Source organism: Hemicordylus capensis, chromosome 6 (genome assembly GCF_027244095.1).
Source record: "Hemicordylus capensis ecotype Gifberg chromosome 6, rHemCap1.1.pri, whole genome shotgun sequence".
In the NCBI taxonomy this organism is placed as follows: Eukaryota; Metazoa; Chordata; class Lepidosauria; order Squamata; family Cordylidae; genus Hemicordylus; species Hemicordylus capensis.
Genome location: NC_069662.1, coordinates 118,925,676 through 118,941,942, shown reverse-complemented (window position 1 = coordinate 118,941,942; position 16,267 = coordinate 118,925,676). Strand labels below are relative to the sequence as shown.

General features: G+C 43.5%; 1 protein-coding gene across 5 annotated transcripts in view; it reads left to right on the top strand.

The window, feature by feature from the left end:
- STK31 (serine/threonine kinase 31) overlaps positions 1 to 16,267 on the top strand; it is an 86,392-nt gene that overhangs the window by 37,336 nt on the left and 32,789 nt on the right. For all 5 annotated transcript variants that reach the window (XM_053261884.1, XM_053261880.1, XM_053261883.1 and 2 more), the window contains 6 exons: positions 7,306 to 7,425; positions 9,238 to 9,369; positions 10,948 to 11,049; positions 12,285 to 12,365; positions 13,750 to 13,875; positions 14,821 to 14,946. In XM_053261884.1, coding sequence (XP_053117859.1) covers positions 7,306 to 7,425; positions 9,238 to 9,369; positions 10,948 to 11,049; positions 12,285 to 12,365; positions 13,750 to 13,875; positions 14,821 to 14,946 — 687 coding nt within the window. The remainder of the gene's footprint in view (positions 1 to 7,305; positions 7,426 to 9,237; positions 9,370 to 10,947; positions 11,050 to 12,284; positions 12,366 to 13,749; positions 13,876 to 14,820; positions 14,947 to 16,267) is intronic.

Here is a 16,267-nt window from a genome sequence, read left to right as displayed (position 1 = left end):
GCCTCTAATCTGCTTTGCTGCCACTGAACCCCCTACCCCACCACCGTTATTTTTGTTTATCTACAGGGGGTGGGGGGTGAGCCAGGCGGCAGGAGCTGTAGCTGGCCTGCCCCCCACTCTAGTGATATACTATAGTGATATACATTGTGATATACACAATGTAATCTATAGTGATCTATAATGTGATGTAATGTAATCTATAATGTGATCTATAGTGATATACATTGAATACTATATATTTGTGCTACATTTAATTCCTAGAACACACTAGAAACACTAATTATTAAAATGAGCACCTTGCTGCAGATTAGCAAAGGAGACTTTCAACCATGCATTGTGAGTCCTATGTATGTTTTCTCAGAATTCTGAACAAATTTAGTAAAGTTTGATTCCAGGAGGTTTTTTACATGAGGCTTTTAAAGCCCATTAACACATCTCCTCTGGAATGAAGGTGCTGCATTCACATGTTGGCCAGATTTACCCTGAAGTCCCTGTGAGTTATTGGGGAGCAGTTCACACACAAGAAAAATAAAATAAAAGCACAACACATGCTTTACGGTTCTCACTCAGACCTTCTGGGTTGCAAAACAACTTGAACATAAGTGCATGAATGAATGAATATAATATTGTTTGTTCCAGAAGTTTTTTTAATTTTCTGCCATAAAACAAGCCACTTATAGGACTTTTTAGATAGCTGATTTTTTTTAAGCCAGCAAATTTTCCAGTCTGTTTTAAATTAAATATTCGGAGACTTCTCAGTCTCCCACCCCCCCATCAAAGCCCTATGGCAAGCAGCTCCCTATATATCCGGGCAGGCGGGGGGTGGTAACCACAAAAAGGAATTCACATTCTGGCTGCCCTGGGCAGGGGGTCTGCTGCAGAAAACTGTGGTGGCCACAATGCTTGCCTGCCTCCTTCCTTGCTTGCTTGGAGCCTGCCAGCCGACTCGAGGTCAGGCTTCAGCGAGGCCTACACGGAGGCTTCTCTGGAAGCCCCACCCACCTGCTGATCAGCTGAGAGGCGGAGAGAGAAGGAGATTGCCAGCCAGGAGGACAAGCAGGAGAGAGGGTGAACAAGGCAAGTGGCTGAGGGGCTTTGGGGCTGGGCAGGGGGCAATGAGGAGTCATGTGAGGTGTCTCTAGGGGGCCCCTCCAGGCAGTGGGGCCCCCAGACAACTGTCTCCCCTTGCCTAATCGTAATTCCACCCATGGTGGCAGCTCTCATGAGAGTTCACGAGCAGGTGCCTGGATAGCAACGGGGACGGGGGAGAAAACAGTGATGGCGGCTGGTGGTGGGCGGGCTGGCCGGCGGGCAAGAAGAGACAGCCGCTGGTGGGAGGTGGCAGGCTGGGCGGAGGTAGCTGGCGGGTAGGAGAGTGGGTGACAGGTCACCCGGCCGGTCAGCAAGGAAAAGAAGTACCAGTGAGGGGAAGGGGGAGAGAGGAAACGGCTGTGGAAGACTAGAGGTGCAGATGCTTTGTGCCTGGCCGTGTGTGTGTGTGTGTGTGTGTGTGTGTGTGTATGTGTATTTTATGGCGGGGAGAGCAGGGGAGGGAGATGGATGAATCAAGGATATTGATGAAATGTAATGAGAAAACATCTACAGCAATATATACATAAGAACAATAGAATAGTATAATAACAAACTATAGAAACACAACAACTTTTCGGTAATGTTCGCTGTTTTGGTGCACCTTTTCAAGTGTCCAAAAAGTTTAGTTGTTCTTCGAAAAATGTAAGTAATCTTGTATGTCTATTCCTATGTTGGATGATTAATCTTTCTTAATGGGAATCCACCAGTCTTTTCCCATCATATATCCATTCTGCCTCCTCAAGGGTTTCCAAGTTAGGATCAATATGCTGATGATACCTAGCTCTACCTATCTTTTAAGTCAGCAGACACCAGGGAGTCAGTGGATGCTCTGAACCAGGGCTTGGAGGCTCTTCTGAACTGGATGGGGGCAAACAAGCTGAAACTTAATCCAGATAAAATGTAAGTGTTCTGGGTTGGTAACACTGATCATCCGAGCAGTGAGGTAAATCTGGTCTTGAATGGGATCACACTTCTTCTGAAAGACAAATTCCACAGCTTGGGAGTGTTTCTGGAACTGATGCTGTCCTTGGAGGCTCAGGTGGTGGCAGTGTACAGAAGTACCTTTTACCAGCTACGGCTGGTACATCAGCTGTGACCCTACTTGGAGACGTTGGACCTGACCTCAGTCACTCATGACAAACTACCTGGCTGACAAACTACCTGGCTGCATGGGGTATTTCAGTAATCAATCTGTGAGGGGCAGAAATTTGAATGCACAAACCACACTCAGAACAGACAGAGGTCTTGCTCCCCCTCCTCATCCCCCTATCACTTTCCTGCAAAGCAAAAAGCGGGAAAGGGCTTACCAAGGGGAAGGCTCAAGTTAATACTCCCTGACCAGATATGCACTCATCTGAGTTGTTGGGAGAGGGGTCTCCTAGCTTGCGCACTCCACAACCGGACCAAAACGAAGAGTCCCTCTCCCAATCACCCAGTGTCTGGTGACATGGCTGAGGGGGAATGGCTCGATGACCAGGGCGAAACATTTGTTCACCCAGGCTTCTAATTAGATTTACAGTTTTTAACATTGTGTTAAATTTTAAATTATTTATATGTTTAAATGCCTTAATTTTGTTTTAATTTGTATTGTTTTTATTGTAAACTGCCCAGAGAGATAAGTTTTGAGTGGTATATAAATATGCTAAATAAATAAAGTACACTTTCCTGTACTTAGAGGCTATTCTTAAAGGAGGATGTTCTCTCTCAGGCGGTTTCCACACTAGGGCTGGAGGCGGCACACCCCTCTATTTGGGAACCTGCCTTGGGGAGCTCCTTGGTACAGCCAAGGTCCAAACCTTATCAGGCCAACCTTACTATGTCAAGGTTTTCTAAATGCATTAAAGCCGGAATGGCTGACACCCTCCTCTAGTAAACATACTAGCAACAACCTACTTAATAATTTTTTACAAATTTTCTTCCCTTAACAGATGGGCCAGTGGTGGCATTGCTCAGTGGAGCAATCTTGCCTAAAGACAACAGAACCCTAGGAGAACCAACTTACAAAGAAGCAGAATCTTCTATGTGCCCTGCCCACAAAGCATCAGCTTTAGCCATTGGAGCAGGCACAACAGCTTCAATAATTTATAGGGCTTCCATCTTATGATGGGTGTCTTTTCTCTACCATCTGTGGCTGCTTAAAAAAAAAAAAAAAGGCAATGCCCAACAATTCCTTTTTCCTCTCAAAGTCACCCAGGCAAAGTTCCTGACTGCTCTCCCCAACAGGTCAGGGGATATCTTATGGACTGTTGGCACGCCTGGGAAACATCTACCAACAATCAATGGGTCCTGCCTGTAGTTCGGGAGGGGTACAAAATAGAGCTACACCACTGCCCAAAGCTCAGATTCTGCCACACACCAAAATAACAAAACCATTAAAAACATCTAGGTCTTCTGCAAGCAATTCAGCACCTGTTGCAAATAAGGGCCATAGAGAAGGTACCTCCTTCATAAAGAGCTTTGGGGGTTTCTTTGTTTTTACAGTCCCCAAGAAGGATGAGTCTCTGAGGGTGGTGCTGGACCTAAAGTTGGTAAACATGTTTGTGGTCCAGAGGAGATCCCAGGAGACCCTACAGTCCATAGCAGAGGGTCTCCAGAGTATGTACTCTTTAGGGTCCATAGACCTTATGGAAGCATATCTCCATAATCCTTGTGGTGGCCCAGTATCATTCCCAACTTGACATTGCTGAGCCATTTTTGGAAGGGCGGTATAGAAATCGAATGAATGAATGAATGGACTGCCACACCTCACACGTCTCTGGTCTCTACCATTCATCCCTCTCCAAGAGTGACTTTCTTGACATTGATCAGTCTTTAATTTCATCCTTTGCTGAAGTCTCCAGCCTTGGGCATGGGATTTCCTTTGACACTGTCTACGTCGAGGAACATACAGATGCCGGAATCTGATTCCATTCTGGAGTCAGTGTTCCTTCTAACACGTATTTCCAGATGTTGTTGACCAAAACTCCCATAATGATGCTGGGAGTTGTAGTCAACATCATCTGGAAATGCCTGTTAGAGGGAACACAGGCTGGAGTCCTCTTTGATGACATTGGGATCGACATTCAAGGTGTTCTTATTCCATGGTCTTGACACTGAAGACAAGTCCGATGTCAGGACTCCTACTGTTCCCAAAACTCCTTCCACCTCACCTGCCAGAGTGACTCCAGTTGCTTCACCTTCCCGTGTTCCATTGTCTTGGAAGGAGCAACTTAGCTTTTCCTTGCCATCTCTGTCTCGGTGTCTACTTGATAATTGGAGCTCTCCAGGGAGTTATTCACACATGCATTCATGCCGTGGGGTATCTGAAGAGCGAATCTGCTTCATAGCAGAATCACAAGATGTTTAATTTGGGGGATTAAATGGACATTTCACATAGGGTCGGATCCTCTCTGCAATTCCTAGCAGATCTTTTCCCTGTGTTCCCACTGGCTTACTCCGGGTTTTCCCTCTAACGAATCACCAATCACATCAGAGAGGAGGAAAGCAAGAGAGCTTTTTTGTTGTTAGTTTGAGCTATGGAGGAGCGGAAGACCAGCATGACAAGTTGCCAAAAGCTGGATCAAACAGCAGAATGTTTAACTCCTGCCTTTCTTTGTGACTGCCTTCTCACCTCATGTTCCCCCCGCCCCCCCCCAGACGATTTAAGAGGCAGGAAAGTTTAAAACAGAAATCAGAGCTTTCTCTCTGTCATGAAGAAAATTGCAGGCTAATGGAATCAGCTGAGAGAAAAAGCTCAGGTTATATTTATTCTGCATATCTAAAGCCTATGTAAGCTCCCCTTCATTGAGTTTTGAAAAGCCGAATTACTGGCATGGCCACTGCACACATCAAAGTCAAAGTGGTGGGGCACAACAGAAGCCTCGGGTTCTTTTTTCAAAAGCCACTGAAACTAGAGCATTTTTTAAAGCCGGACATACTTTGGGCTAAACTAGTATGCACAGCCTTGATTCAGGGGAAAACAGAGTCATGTCTGTACTGGCCCCTGATAGCCTTCAGGGACTTCAGGGTAAATGCACCTAATGTGGATTAGCACACTCCATTCGGAGGAGATTCGAAGTAAAAGCCATGTGTGTAAAGCCTCCTGGTGCTTTGGTCCATGGCTACATGCGTAGGATGGGTCGATTCTGAGATCCAGTGCTGGGGCATTTACCATATGACTATGAAGAATTGTAACTGTTATATAAATATTGTGAGCCGCCCTGAGCAGTAATGTACTGAAGGGGCAGGGTATAACTGTTTTAAATAAAATAAATAAAAATTATATGCTAAGGGCTTCAAGGTCAGCTTTTGGACCTTACTCCCTTTAAGCGTCCTGTTGACCCTCCTCCTGTGTCCAAGTCCAGTCTGCTGCTCGAGCACTTCCTTCTGCTCCTCTTCCTCAGGCTCCAATTCAACTTGAGCATCCAGTTAGGCTTTTGTCACCACCTACTGTTCCTGTTCTACCTGATAAGCATATTTCTGATGAAGATTACGCCTCTACATTGGACTCTGACAATGAGTCCACTATTATGGAGATTCCATCTGGCACCATGCTGGATGACAATGTCCCCAGTAACTTGCCAGACTCTCCCACAGAGGAGACCAAATCCTTTAGATTTCTGGTCTCTGAAATCGGTAAGACACTGGTAATAAATCGGTAAGACACGGCTGGAACTAAAATATCTGGCTAAAACTGTCAGTGACCCAGTTTGTGATTTTTATGTCTGCATCAATTTCCTCTACTCCTGCAGTCTTAAACATGCTGCCAGTCCTTGTCAACTCAGCTAGGTCAGCTTGGGAAGCCATGTCATCTACATCCTCAATCTCGCATAGACTTGAGAACTTTTACCGTGTGCAGGAGGACGACTGCCAGTTTTAAAGAAGCTCCTCACCAAATCTGCCGATGTGACTAGACAGTCTTTGAGCACCATGAAACATCTGATGGGGACTGAGTCGTCTTCATGGCCAGTGCTATATCGCTTTGCAGGCATGCCTGACTTTGGTCATCCTTGTTGGAACAGGACATGTGGGACAAGATCAAAGTTTTGCCCTTCACGGAGGGCCTCTTTAGTAAGGAGACTGTTGTTTGTAGTAAAGAGATTGTAGTTTCTGGACTACGTACAAAAAGCAGCCCCACGTGGAGTTACAGTAGTCAAGCCTGGAGGTTACCAGTATATGCACCAGTGTTTTAAGGTCACTTACCTCCAGAAATGGACATTGCTGATGTATCAGCCAAAGCTGATAAAAAGTGTTCCTGGCTATTGCCTCTGCCTGAGAAACCAGAGAGAGCTTTGAATCCAGGAGCACTCCCAAGCTATGTACCTGATCTTTCACAGGGAGTGTAGTCCTATCCAGAACAGGCAGATCTAAACCATCTCTTGAGTCCCAACACCCCACAGTCAGTATCTCTGTCTTTTTTGGATTCAACTTCAGTTTGTTATCCCTCATCCAGTTCATTACTGCCTCTAGGCAGGCATTTATGATTATTACATTTCTATCCTGCTTTTCCTCCAAGGAGCCCAGAGCGTTGTGCATGGTTATGTTTATCCTCACAACAACCCTGTGAGATAAGTTTCATGGCTGAATGGGGATTTGAACTCAGATCTCCCCAGTTCTAGCCCAGCACACTTAAGTTATGCCATTTCCTGATGAGGTCAATATGGAGAAATAGATCTGGGTGTCATTGGCATATTGATGGCCTCCTGCACCAAACCACCTGATGATCTCTCCCAGTGGTTTCATGTAGATGTTAAAAAGCAATGGAGACAGTATGGAGCCTTTACTCCATACTTTAGTTCTTGCTTTTCAGAGCAGTAGTCTCCAAGTGACATGCACTTACTATGGAAATAGTAAGTTAACTGGCTTAATTTAAACTGCTTGTTGAGCTCTTAAGAACTGGTTACCTTTCTCTACACTTAAAAGCTGACATCTTGACTAATGAAGTTCTTGTGTATGGAGTAGAGTTGTACAAGAAGGTCATGTGGTTGTGCAAAAAACAAGGATTTGTGCAATTCCATCAAAGTTACCTACGAGTTTGATAGCTTTGAGCTATCACAATGTCTTCACAAACACTTTGTTAGAATGTCAGCCACAGTTCTATACAAATAAAATAGACAATCTGTAATGAATGTTTCCATTCAGAACGGTGGTTTTAATGAAACTTTATATCTTTAGGCATTGACATACCTAGAGCTGCAAGAAGCTTATCGTCTGTCTCTCTCCCCTTCCATTTAGGAGCTAGATGAAGCAGATAAAAAAATAATCTTAAATATATACAGTGAAGTTATGCAGAAGATCCAGCAAGAGCAACGTCTTTTAAATATTGTCTATTGCAAGTACCTGGACAGTATTGAGGTCAGTTTATCATTGCGAGGGAAAGCATGGTTTGTTTTAATTCTGAACATGTGAATAACTAGGAACATAGGAAGCTGCCTTATACTGAGTTAGTCCATCTACCATTAGTCTATCTAGCTCAGTATTGCCTACACAGACTGGCAGCAGCTTCTCCCAGATTGTAGGCAGGAGTCTCTCAGCCCTATCTTGGAGATGCCAGGGAGGGAACTTGGACCCATCTGCATGCAAGCATGCAGGTGCTCTTCCCAGAGCGGCACCATCCCCTGGGGGAATATCTTACAATGTTCATGCATGTTGCCTCCCATTCATACGCAACTAGGGCAGACCCTGCTTAGTAAAGATGACAGTTTGTACTTGCTACCACAAAACCAGCTCTCCTCCCTTAACTACCAAAGTAAGATTCAACATGTTAACTAAGTCGACATTTTTTACTGTGATTCTTTCTTGATCAACTAGCTTAGATAGCTTTAGAAGGGGATTAGACAAAATGATGGATAATAGGTTTAGCAATAACTTTAAATCATCCTTGTGTAGGATCCTCATCCATCTTATTTATTTATTATTTCTAGGGATGTGCACGAAGTTTCTTCGGCACCTGTGGGGGTAGTCCTTTAAGGGCAGGGGAGGGTGCACTTACCCCTCCCGCCGCATATCCCCCGCCGGCGCTCCGTCACTGTTAAGCCCCTCGGGGCGGCAGCGTTCCTCCCTGCTGCCCCGTTTTTTTCATCGGCTGGAAGTGGCCAGAAGAAGCAAGCGGGCGTGTGCACGCGCCCGTCTGCCATGCGGGTGCACGCACGCACGCGCGCTTGCTTCTTCCAGCCACTTTCGGCCGATGACAAAAACGGGGCGGCAGGGAGGAACGCTGCCGCCCCGAGGGGCTTAACAGTGACAGAGCGCCGGCGGGGGATATGCGGCGGGAAGGGTAAGTGCACCCTCCCCTGCCCTTAAAGGACTACCCCCGCCGGTGCTGAAGCACCGAAACGGCCCCCGGAGCAGAAACATTTCGGAGGCCTCCATAATGGTCTCCTAAACGTTTCGGGCACAAGCCTAATTATTTCTCTGTGTAAACCGCCCGGAGCCATTTTTGGAAGGGCGGTATAGAAATTGAATTAATAATAATAATAATAATAATAAATAATAAATGTTCAAAGGCAGTATACCAGTTTTTAAATACCAGTTGCAGGGGAGCAGGCATGCCTTCATCTCATGCTTGTGGGCTTCCAGAAGCATCTGGTGTTGGCACAATGCACAAATTCAGCCCTTCTGCAGATGGGCTGGGGACAGGCCTGTAACCAGTCTCAAAATTTTGGGGAGGGGATCACAGAAGTCAGGGGAGGCAGGTTATAAAATGTTCAGTGAAAACAGACAGTGAGGCTGGGGAGGAAAGAGAATTTTTTGGTGTGGCAGGTACATGCCACCAGCTGGCTACAGGCCTGGCTGGGGATGGTGGGGATTGTAGTCTAACAGCTGGGGGACTGAGATTGTGCAGCTCTGTGGAGGCTACTGTGGGAAACAACTCTGGATGATGGACCTTTGATGTGATCCAGCATGGCTGGTCTTATGTAAAGTCCAATGGGGAAATTGGCTTCTAAATGCCAGTATTACATTCTATAAATAGAATCCCATAAATGAGGTATTAGTTGCCTAAAAATTAGCTTGCTATATTGTATATCCCTAACATTGTAATGCAATTTCATGTTTGTGTACTAGCCATCTTTCCTCAAACCAAAAGAGCAGTTTTCACACTGCTCAGTTTGCTTGCTTGCTCTCTAGTGTATACATCTGTTTCTTAGTTGTTGTTTGCTACTTTAGTTCAAAAAGCAGATTGTGAAGTGGCTGGAGACAAGTCCCAACATTGATGACTTGTTACTGATTAAGAAGAGACTGAAAATCCTCAAGGCTCAGCTGAGGTGGAAGTTGGTGGAAAAAAGCAACTTGGAAGAAGTATGGAAGTAGCACTCTTTTGATGCCTCCCCCTCTCCCCCATGTAGAGAACTAGCTTGTGGGTGGGGGAGCATCTCTTTTTCTTCCTACCCATGAGAATAAATCGATGCCTGCATGGTAGAAGCTGATACTATGTATACTTGAGAAATTGTGTCTGTTAATGTGAAAACATAATTATTCACATAAAACCTACACAAAAGAAAGCTGAAGGGAAATAAGATTGGAATGCATAAAGCATTTAAGCAAAAAGTGCGGGGTACGAGCATATGCTTGGATTGCATGGAAAATAATTGGAACAGACTGCAGTGGGTGGGCGACCTAGGGGAGTGTGGGATAGTGCAGGATCTTAAAGTGTCTTATTGGTAATAGATCCATAACCAATTAAAGGCTAGGTTTTCCTGCAGTGTGTGTGGGCGTTATGATTCCACTGTGGTCATGAGCTCCAGAAATGTGCAACCACAATGGATGCATGCGTATTGGGAAGAAGCATTGCAGGGCTCTGTAAGAACCCTGATGAGGTAAATAAGACTTCTGCATTGGGGGAAGGTATGGTAGATGTAGTAAGTCTGTCAGAGGGGAGCACTTCCATCAGATGTTGAGAAACATGAGCTCAGAATGCCAAAACAAACCCTTTACAGCTTTCCATTCTCTAAGGAGCTCACATAAAAAAAGTTATCTTGGTTGTAGCAATGTAGGCATCGAGTTTTTCCTTTGTTGGAAATGTCTAACTTTTCAATAACGTATAATTAGAAATGGGCATCTCCCCCCCGCCCCCCGACGCGTTGTAGTTTTGTTTCACTGGGGACAAGCACACTTGAGTCTAAATAAAAACTTTTATAATTGGGGATAAGTAGCTTCCTCTTCAGCCATCTAATGGCGCAGCAGGGAAATGCTTGACTAACAAGCAGAAGGTGGCTGGTTCGAATCCCTGTGGTATGTTTCCCAGACTATGGGGAACACCTATATCGGGCAGCAGTGATATAGGAAGATGCTGAAAGGCATCATACTGTGCAGGAGGAGGCAATGGTAAACCCCTCCTGTATTCTACCAAAGACAAACCACAGAGCTCTGTGGGCGCCAGGAGTCAAAATTGACTTGATGGCACACTTTACTTTACCTAGCTTCCTCTTCCTGTGATGCCAGGTTTCCTGCCAGTCAAACATGACATTTCCCTCTTCCTTCTCCCCATCCTCCTCCACCCCACAGTATGGCTGGGGAGGGTGTGCCTCCCCCTCAAAGAGCTTAGTCGTCGTTGGTTGCTTCTAAGCTGGCCAAGTGAAGTCCTTCATTGGGGAATGGCTAACAGTTTTGTGAATCCGCCCTTTCGATTGTTCTGACTGAGGAATAACTTACTGGTGGCAGTCTGGCCATAAAACTGAGTCTGATGCCTTTTCCAGTTACTACATTTTAATTATATACCCAGAACATTTACAAGAGAAAACTGAGAGCGTACTGAGAGCCTTATTAGGCAAAAAGCAGGAAAGTTTTATCTGATTGAGTGGCTCTAATTTTATAATAGCTTATTTTACTTGATATACTATCTTAATCCTCTGATAATTTTTTTATTTTGGCGTTCAGGCTGATGATTACAGTGAGTCTGAAATGGCAAAAATAAAAGAAGAAATTACAGGACTGCGGAATAGTGTCTTTCAGGAAATATACAATGAGCAAGAGGAATATGTAAGTACTAGTTGCATAAGCATATTTAAATCAAGTAATTGTATAGATTTGATTTTGCATAAAATACTGCATGTATTCATTTTACATAAAAACAAAAGAGCAATCCCTTCTGTAGCAAAAATGAAGGTGTGTTCATTACCATAAATACTCTTTTACATATTAAGTCATCTTCAGAGGGACTTGGGTATGAATAAAGCTGAAATAAGTCTCTCTTCTGGGACTTCAGTTCTGAATGCAGGTGTCTGGAAGAAGGCCCTTTGTGGAATGAGTATTCCGAGGTCTAATGTTACGAGTATGGAAAGAAGAACCACCACTTTTCATGACTTGGAAAACGTGTTTCTATTTAATGCAGTCTAAAATCGTGTTAGCCTTTTTTACAGCTGCATCACACTGCTGACCCATGTTCATCTTGGGATTAATTGTAATCCTGGTATCCTTTGTAACTCTTTGTAATCTTCTGTAGTGACAGACTGACAGGTGTGTAGCTTCCCAGACCCCATTTTCCTGCTTCTGAAGACTTGGACAATATTAGCCCATTTCCAGTCTGGTGGTACCTTGCTCATTCTCTAGGATTTCTCAAATAGAGAGAAGTTCTGAGAGTGCATCAGCAAGTTTTTAGCCTCCAGAATAATAAGGGCATGAGTGAAGCTCACTTTTGTTCCCATTGATAACTTTGCTATGAGTCCTTGGAATGATTTACACAGAAAGGTAATAGGAAATAAAGATAGTTTCCTGTCCCACTGTCATCAGTAGACTTCAATATTTTGCATTTGGCAATGGAATAAGTTCAGTTCTACAGTGTGCAGGAGAGCGTAAAGGTAAAGTGTGCTGTCAAGTCGATTTCGACTCCTGGTGCCCACTGAGCCCTGTGGTTTTCTTTTGGTAGAATACAGGAGAGGTTTACCATTGCCTCCTCCCGTGCAGTATGAGATGATCCCTTTCAGCATCTTCCTATATTGCTACTGCCTGATATAGGTGTTCCACATAATCTGGGAAACATACCAGTGGGGATTCGAACCGGCAACTTCCTGCTTGTTAGTTCAGCGTCTCCTTGCTGTGCCACTTAAGGTGACGGTGAAGGAGAGCATACTCCTCCATTAATGTTCAGTTCAATTTTCAAATTGGTGGAACTTCCTTTTGTGAAATCTCACCACTTCTCCTCCAGAACAAAATCTTTTCTGTATTGTTGGGTGGTGTGTTCATGCTGATATGAGTATTTTGTATCTCTAATTTAGGAGAAGCTTAACCATCTGGTACAGAAATGGTTCCCTGAGCTGCCCCTTCTTCATCCAGAAGCAGGAATTCTGAAATACATGGTAAGTTGCTTTGTTTCTGGGGAGGAATAATTGAGTAAACTTCCGGCTGTTGTAGAATAGGTTTGCAGAGACATTAAAAAAGTGGGTATATATCAGTCTAATAAGCTTTCCAAGTCGAGTGTTCAGGAGGTTGCCTGGACGCTTTCCATTCCCCTCCCTCCCGCCCCCCCCCCCACCGCCCCGGCTTCCTCTGGACCAAATTTCCACTTGCCTTAGGCAAGTGGCAGATCGCAAACAGTCACTTCTCAGCGTGTGTCTTTTTTTGTTTCTCAAATCTTGTTTTTCTCAAAATCTCTTGCCAGTATGAGATTGGCTTGATTATTCCTAAAATGTTGAGCCCAGTTCTTTTACTGCTCATCTGATTCAAGCTTGGTTTTGCTATCAGTTGTTTGTATCCAAAGGAGATTAGTCATGGCTAAGCAACGTGTAGATTGAGACAGTGAACTTGCATCTCATTCAGTTCATTGACTGACATCCTGACTGCATTTACTAGAGCAAGTCCTGCTGAAATTTATTTTTATTTTATTTAACATATTTTTATACTGCCCAAAACATACATCTCTGGGTGGTTTAGTAGGCCTTTTAGAGGAACTCCTAATAGTACTATTCTGTAAATTAGTCTGGATGTCATTCACTGGCATTTAGGCATGACATGACTAACTTTCTTTGGATATATTACTAGTAAAACTACAACATGGACCAATGTGAGCTAGATGCTCTTCTTGTACTGCTAGATTAAGGACCAAACTAGATTAAATATTCAAAGCATGCTTTGGATTTGTGTGTGGCGTTGCGTGTTTCCCTAAACACCAGCTGGGTAGGGGGGCAGAATCTAGATCGGAACCTTAGCAGGGGTAAAGCCTCCTCACCCTGCAGTCCGGATCTGTTTCCCCACCACCCAGCTGATGTTTAGAAAGACCAATGAGACATGAGAGTCCAAAGCATGCTTTAAACATCTTGTCTAGTTTGTCCTTACATAGGTAAGTGGCAAATCATGTTTCATCAGTAAAAACCTTTAAGATCATGTCATGGTGGATGCCGCATCTTCTGGGAGGAAGAGGGGGGTGCTGGAATGTACTGTCCCTTTAAGAGCGAGGATAATTAAAGTGTGAATTAAGTTGTAGGGATTGGTGCGTGATTGATTCTTGGGACATACTGCTACCTTAGTGAACAGAATGCTGATACAGTTAGCATGCTTTTAGTTGGAGGAAAGACACTTTCTTGTGTTTAAATGGGGCACAGTTGCGATTTGGTGTACTTGGTAGAATGTAATTGGTTGTATACAGATAATGGGACGTAGGTCTGTTGTAACTCTAAAAATCTTGACATTTGGGCAATGTCAGGATTTTTAAGGCAACTAGTATAATTAATATATGTTCCCCAGAACTCAGGAGGACTCCTGACAGTCAGTTTGGAACGGGATCTTCTGGATGCTGAACCAATGAAGGAACTAAGCACAAAGCGCCCTCTGATTTGCTCAGAAATTCAAGGGCAGAAGGTTCTCCTAAAGGTATGCTGCCTAGTTTACTGTTTTCTGTTAACAAATGATTGATTGGAGAGCTTTTAAATTCTTAGAAATTGGTGTTAAGGTTTTAGGCACATGTCCTGCTGCTGAACTGAGAAATTGACTTCATTTTAATAATTTTAACAAATTGTTTTAATAACTGTATTATGTTTTTTATTATGTTATGTATTTTAATCTGTTTTGACATTTAAATATTTTAAATTTTGTACACCGCCTAGAGATGTACATATCAGGTGGTATAAACATATGGTAAATAAATAAATATCCTTAGATGTCGGCATCAAATCTTTAGGTGCCTGGGCATCTAAGCATCTGGGAATTTTTCTAGCTTTGACCCTGGAGGTTGAAGAAATTGGACTAAGACCTGTGTTTGAGGAGCGGGACATGGTGCTGAGGGATTTGTGATTACCACCCTATTACAAAGCACAACAACTTGTCATGTTTCAGAAAGGCTTTTGCTTGGGATAGGTAAAAGAGGTATTGGTCCTTGCTGCTCATCCAAAAACATCTGCTACAACTAGCTGGATTGCAGCTTACCTTTCCTTCTCTAATTCCTTCCTTAATGGTTCTTAAGGGCCCCAATGATATGAGATTTGAGAATGCAATAAATACTACAAGGAAACTGCAGCCATATTGATGGCCCAAATACTTTAATGTTCACAAGTAAATTGGAGGTGAAAATAAGACTTTCTTTGGAATACAAAAACTTTATTTGGCAGAATCTCTCTGGGAGACATGCTTGGTGTGTACGTATGTGTGTATGTGCATGCGCACGCAGTATAGTAGATAAAGGTGGGAGTTCCTGATTTTGGCTGTTGTAGCTGGAGATGATGGGAGTTGTAGTCCAGCAGTACCTGGGGACCTAAAGCTGGGAACACCTGGTTCAAGGTGTACTCTTCCAAATAAAACCCAGATTATTTACTTTCTCAGGGATATGCTGTGGATATGAATACTGAAACAGGAGTGGTAGAAAGGGCAGCAAAGTATCACCAAGTCTGGAGAGAACTGAAGGAGGAATCTGGTTTAATGCAGCTCATGTTCCTTTTCTTATGCAAGGCAAGTTAAGAACCTCGCGCATGTGTGTTCTTCATCATCAAAGGTCTTTGCATAAAGTGCCCAAATGTCATAGGTCTGTGTTAACTAATAGTTAATAGTACCATGTGTAACTTTTCTAAGTTGGGAGTCTGCAGCTTTCAAAAAAGAGGAGCTATGTTTAGCTTACTTTCTGAAGGAAAGAAGGCTTATGAGATCATAATATATGTGTGTGTGTGTGTGTGTGTTGGTGTTTACGTCCGTGTGTCTCAGTCTCAAGACTTTTGTGTTTACAGTCTGATACCAACTAAATTCACAGCAGATGAGTCTAGGCAACGCTGTGAAGGGGTATTTATTTCGCTATCCACCATATTGTTTTAAGATGACAACAACTTTAAGTATAGATAGAAGCCATTTTTAACTCACTACAGTCAGATACAAACCAAATTCTCAGCACATTATGTGTGTGTGGGGTGGTGGTCCTAGGAAAAAGTCACCATGTTAAAAGAAGCAGAAAGCAGGTTTCGCTTTTCCATTAGTTCTACTTAGAACTACTTTTTTCTCTCTTATCAAAATACTTTGAAAGCTGCATCATGTGTATAATATATACTGTACATATGCAAACATGACTGATGTTAATTGTGACTGATTTAAGAGAAACATGTAGGGAAATCAGATGGAGCTTACAGGAAGCCCCAGTCTATTTTTTGTTACTCATTACCAAAACAGTTTACAGGTGCACCGTTATCTGCATGGCTTCTGTTCTCCATTACAACCGTGGATAACAGTACTGTGGATCAGTCATTGCATCACCATGCTCTGTGGGTCACTGGATGACGAGCAATGCACACACACACACGCACCCCCAAAGGTCCAATTCTGCCATTTTTTGGCAAAAAAAATGGCAATTTAGGAAAAATATTTTTTGCACATGAGTCACAAAATGGCTCCTATCCTCAAAATGGTGGCCGAAAATGACCTCTGAGGTCATTGCTAGCCACCATGAAACCATGGATATACTGAACTTAACCCTTCTTGTGTGTATGCTGAGGTTGGGTGTCAATTACCCAACCATGGATGCACAAAACTGTGGGTGTCAGATCTGCAGATAGTGGGGTTTCCCTGTAATAAAAGTATACACTTTGTTGTGTTTGTGTTCCATCCCCCTTTAATGCAATTTTTCCCAATTGATAAAGGCCCAATTCTGCCATTTGTTTGGCAAAAAACAAACAAACAAACTGCAATTTAGGGAAAATATTTTTTGCACATGAGTCACAAAATGGCTCCTATCATTCAGTTCAGTAGTAGTAGTCGTTGTTGTTATGGGATTCATGTTAAAAAAACA